Source organism: Diaphorina citri, unplaced genomic scaffold, assembly GCF_000475195.1.
Source record: "Diaphorina citri unplaced genomic scaffold, Diaci psyllid genome assembly version 1.1 scaffold6080, whole genome shotgun sequence".
Taxonomy (NCBI): domain Eukaryota; kingdom Metazoa; phylum Arthropoda; class Insecta; order Hemiptera; family Psyllidae; genus Diaphorina; species Diaphorina citri.
The window spans coordinates 6,019-11,399 of record NW_007383456.1 but is presented as its reverse complement, the minus strand read 5'-3'; the positions used below and the strand labels follow the sequence as shown (position 1 = coordinate 11,399).

Genomic DNA, 5,381 nt, shown 5'->3' with positions numbered 1-5,381 from the left:
AATCTATCAAACAATCAAGAGAAAACACATCTCAACGCGAGTAAGAAATTCAATTATAGACTGGATTTAAGCAGAGCTGCAAAAGAATATCGAGATGAAGATGAACAGAATACTGAACAACTGAAAAACATGTTAGCTAATTCGTCAAGAGACAAAAGAACATCTTTTTTGACCTATGTTGTAGACAGCCACGTTCAACAAGAATTAAGCAATGTAAAAAAATTAAATACACAACAATCGATATTTGATTTAAATCGATCCAAGCCGGCTTTTGGTGATTTGATCGCTCAAAATAAGAAAGAACAAGACACAGTAAAGGATCAGTCGAAAGATACGAAAGAAAAATCAGCTATAGTAAAAGTGAATAATGATAAACAAAAGGACACGGAAAATGATCCTAGTTCGTCAAGAGACAAAAGAACATCTTTTTTGACCTATGTTGTAGACAGCCACGTTCAACAAGAATTAAGCAATGTAAAAAAATTCAATAGACAACAATCGATGTTTGATTTAAATCGATCCAAGCCGGCTTTTGGTGATTTGATGGCTCAAAATAAGAAAGAACAAGACACAGTAAAGGATCAGTCGAAAGATACGAAAGAAAAATCAGCTATAGTAAAAGGGAATAATGATAAACAAAAGGACACGGAAAATGATGAATTAAAAACGAAGAAATTTGATGTGCCATATGCTCAAAAATTCAATGACCAAGAAATACCAAGTGACTCAGTTGGGAAAATAATATTAAAAAACATGAAAAACAATGGGTCAATGGACCAAACAAATTATATGGAGCCAAATAGATACGAATCAAATCATATAAACTCCCTGGATTATTTAAATCAAAATGATGAGCTCACTAAAAATCAAATGGATGATATAATTGCAGATAGCAATAAAATAAATGTGAACAAAGACTTGTTTTTCACGGACATGGACCATAACATATTTGATTTCAAAGGAGAATCTTCAAGGAAAAATACAGGATTTTACAATGACAATTTCGCGAAAAATATATCTCAATTGGTAACAATCAATAGTAAAGAGATCAAAAGAACATTCCATGATAAAACGTTCAAAATAACATGGACCATAACATATTTGATTTCAAAGGAGAATCTTCAAGGAAAAATACAGGATTTTACAATGACAATTTCGCGAAAAATATATCACAATTGGTAACAATCAATAGTAAAGAGATCAAAAGAACATTCCATGATAAAACGTTCAAAATGGATTTTACAATGACAATTTCGCGAAAAATATATCTCAATTGGTAACAATCAATAGTAAAGAGATCAAAAGAACATTCCATGATAAAACTTTCAAAATAGGTGAAAAATCGTTCGTTCATGATGGAGACGGTATTGTAAATAAAAGTAGCCGCAGCCATCTGGTCTAAGGTATTAGGAGGTCGATTTCGATGAACGTCGATGGCCATCGACCATAGATTTGTAGACACTTCTAATACTTTCGAGTCGACCTCTCCAAAACATTCTCAAATCACGGGCCACTTGGGAACGAGCCAAGGATTTGGGAACCGCCGTAATAACAAGATGGGAAGGTCTGGGTTATGGTCGGTACATCAGTATGCGTTTAGCCGTCAGTGTTGGCAGTGTTCTAATAAGTGGTGCTTTTTATTTTTGAGCTTTTAGTAAACAACTGATCAGTGAGGTATCAAAACTGTTTATAAGTGGTGCTTTTCATTTTGAGCTTTCAGTAAATAATCTTTCGGTGAGATTTCAAAACAATAATATTCGTGGTAATTGTTCAGAAGCCAAGACACTGAAAAAGAAAGTTTCTTTTTGTGTTTAACCTAACCCTATAAAAACACTGGTCACTGCTCATTTTTGAAAGGTTCTTTTTGCGTTTTACCTAACCCTATAATAAATAACATTGGTTAGGGTGATTGGAACCATGTGAATGTACATACTTAAAATTAGCGGTAGTTATTTAGAAGCCACGACAGTGAAAAAGGAAGCTCCTTTTTGTGTTTAACCTAACCCTATAAAAACACTGGTCACTGCTCATTTTTGAAAGGTTCTTTTTGCGTTTTACCTAACCCTATAATAAATAACACTGGTTAGGGTGATTGGAACCATGTGAATGTACTTATAAGTAAGATTGGATCACCAAAATTTGGTGCGTTCAGGTAAATCTAAAACCTGTTGCGTTAAAATTAGATGTGAGACCTCGGTATTAATTTGAATAAAATGTGGTCCTTAGTTCCCTAGTGAGATGGGTGGGATCAAGATTAACTCAGTGGAGGATTATAAGGGTGTCAAATTTTAATAAAAACTCCAGAAGCCAGCGGCGCGGCGATGGCACGTTGGAAACTCCAGCTCCCAATAGATCACTGAAGTTAAGGGACATTGAGTGTGGTTGGTATCAGAATAAGTGACCATTTGGGCACTTGTGTGCTGCTGGCTTTTCTCGGGCTCACTCAGGCTGGGTGAGGTCAGTGTTAGAAGGCGGTTTTCTACCGTTTTTTGGCGGTAAAAGTTAGGGTAAAAGAACACTCAAATAAGCATCATTCAATAGGATAAGGAAAGTCGTGTGATGTTCACACCAGATATTTTTTTTTTTAAGATAAAGCATAATTGATAGACCCCTACAAGATTATCAAGTGGTTAATCTCGCTTGAGGAGCGTGGTACGTACGCCTATAAGTACTTGAGATAAACATGCGATTATACCTATTCCATTCAATACCTTGTTAAACGCGTTATCATTCAAGATAAAACCTTCAGACAATGACCTGCCTTGTCTTAATAACTTGAAAGTAATTCAATAACTTGGAAATGTCGAAAATAAAGAAAGAGAAAAATCAATATTCTCAGAAAGCCCATGTTGATGTTTGTTTTTGATAGAGTGAGGCCGTTATTGAAATGAGGGCCCCATTTCACGATCAATTCTGGACTCTCGACTTTTCACTCCAATCGCAGAAAATTTTGAGAAGAAAAGGGCTTTCCTTGGGTAGTGATAGTGATATAGTCGCCCCTGTTGATGATCTCAGAGTCCCCCTTCAACATCGCCACTAATGGCTTGGGTTCCAAAAATAGCATAGTTTGAATTTGGTACCTACCTCTATAGTCTGTCTCTCGGAGCTTGGTAATGTTGAGGAAAATTCTCAATTCTCTGCCTTGTGAGAGTGAGAAGTTTTCAATTTTCCTCAAAACGCCTGTCGCCAAATAGGGGTTAAAATTCAAACACAATACATTAGAAATTTAGTGACCAGTTACCTACTCTTCACATTAACCTCATGCATTAGTGGTGCTGAAAAATCCAGCAGCACGTGATTGCCCAGATGTTTACCTATCTGAAAATCAACCACGCGCGACGTTATCAAACCCACAACCTCGCGCTCACGAGACAGACGCGCTACTCTAAACAGTCCAAACTAAGGCTCACATTTTATTCGTCGACGCTTCACTTTGAGTAGAACTTAATCGGCTGCAAAACCAAATCAAAACATCAAAAATTCAATGTTAAACATTCCCAAGCTAACAGAAACACAGTATAAAACACAAATTTAGGAGTGGGTAGGTCCGGAGGTACCTGCTACGAAACCTACTGGCTCCTCACAAGACACAAGTCTTCAGGTTCAGGTAGTTCCAAGCCAGAAGTGGAAGAACAACCAAGCCATACACAACGTGTTTTTTTCTACATGGTTTTATCAGAGGAATACCGGTTCTAAGCCGGGCCGAGCAGTTTTTGTTCTCAAATTCTTTGAAAATCAGAGACTTCTGTGATTCTTGATTGATTTTTTTAATGTTTCTCTCGTGGTCTTTACAGCTTTGATATCTCGATTGACATTGACTATATTGAAATCGTTCCAAGTCGCCAATTTTTTTCACCATGTGTGCCTAACTCGAAATAATACATTGCAGCTCTACACTCGTGACACGAGCAAAGCCAAGATGAAGAATAAACTTATTGAACAGTGACGCAAGTTTATTAAAAATTTGCAAAATTAAATTTTTAATTAAGTTCTTTGAAGTGTTGGAAACTAATTTCATTTCGTCACAGGTAAGACCATTTTTTGAAGATCTTTGCTAAAAATATTTGCAGGATTTGAACCAGTTTTGTGTCTGACGGGTCTGACCTGTGTTATGCGCAAGAATCCTGGATTGAACTTGGAGAAATCCGCATTTATTTAAAAGTTCATTCCAGGTTTCTAGTGGGAATTGTAACCTGGAGTTATAAATATTAGGGATAATCCACTACGGATAACGCAGTTGAGATTATACGCATAAGGATAATACGCGTATACAGTAGTTACACTTTCCTTGTGGAATCAGTAATTCGTAATCCAATTCCCAACGTAGAATCCTGGACAAATGCCATCAGAAGATTCAGAAGAGTAAAAAATCATGGGCTCAGTTCTGCTTCCACAAGGGAAAATATACGCGTTATGAAATGTGTGATTGATGGTGTTACGTAACAGGCTTCAAAAACTTGACCATGTGATGTTAGAGGCTCGGTTTGTTTTGTTGACAATCTTGCATGAATTCTTTGATAGTGATGGTATGACTGAAGATAGAAAAATAGATCGCAGGTGGCTTTAAAACGCACCTAGGGTTTGCAATAGATAAAATTTCAGTAAAAATGAAGTCTTTAAAGCGTCCTTTCGCAGAGCAAACAATCCGAGATCTTATATTTGACGTAAAAGTTGTATTTTTGGCCTAAAATGTTCCTCTTTATTCTTTTTAAAGACGTTACGACATCAATATGTCTACAAACTTGGTCTCGTTTTTCGAAGTTTCGACAGATACATAGATCAATACCAATTGATCGTAGATAAATACCAATCCCCTGGCATTGACAGCATTTTGTTTTCTTCCTGTTTTCTTATTTACTCGAAATTTATTTTATTTACTAGAAATAATTCTGGAAATCCATCACAAATGTTTCACCGAACGACGTCAATCACATTTCATATCCTGTTTTCCTCTTCCTCAGTTAAAGCGTACACATCTGACGTCTGACGTGTTCTGACTTCCAAAGTTCGACTTCTGTTTCTACTAGCATCTATTTTTACTAATTTTTCTAGCTTTTTCCCTATCAGTACTATCAACATCAACAGTCTGAGAGTCCGACATATCAAAGTTTCATCAAGATAACAACTTTCATTGCTACGTTAAGGTCAAAAGCTTCGAACTTGTCTGTGAATGATCATCGCATTTTCCCGCTGTTTTATGTATGTTTGTACTATAACCTGTCTGTTCATCGCCTTTGCTGATGTTTTATTTCTGTAGAAGTTCGAGATATAAATAGCTATCAGAGGAAGTAGCTCTATTTATAACTCCAGAGTTGTATTTTTTTTTTTTTTTTTTTTTTTTTAAAGGGGTTTCAAGGGGGAAACTGAAATGCTATGGTGTT

At 36.2% G+C, this 5,381-nt stretch overlaps 1 protein-coding gene across 1 annotated transcript; it reads left to right on the top strand.

Moving 5' to 3' along the window:
* Window positions 1–59: 59 nt before the first annotated feature.
* On the top strand, window positions 60–1,402 carry LOC103521843 (ankyrin repeat domain-containing protein 11-like; the record flags this gene model as incomplete). The annotated part of the gene is made up of 2 exons (XM_026832333.1): window positions 60–1,026; window positions 1,277–1,402. Coding segments are annotated over 2 exons (1,093 nt in total), but the record flags the coding sequence as incomplete, so codon positions are not given.
* Window positions 1,403–5,381: the final 3,979 nt, after the last annotated feature.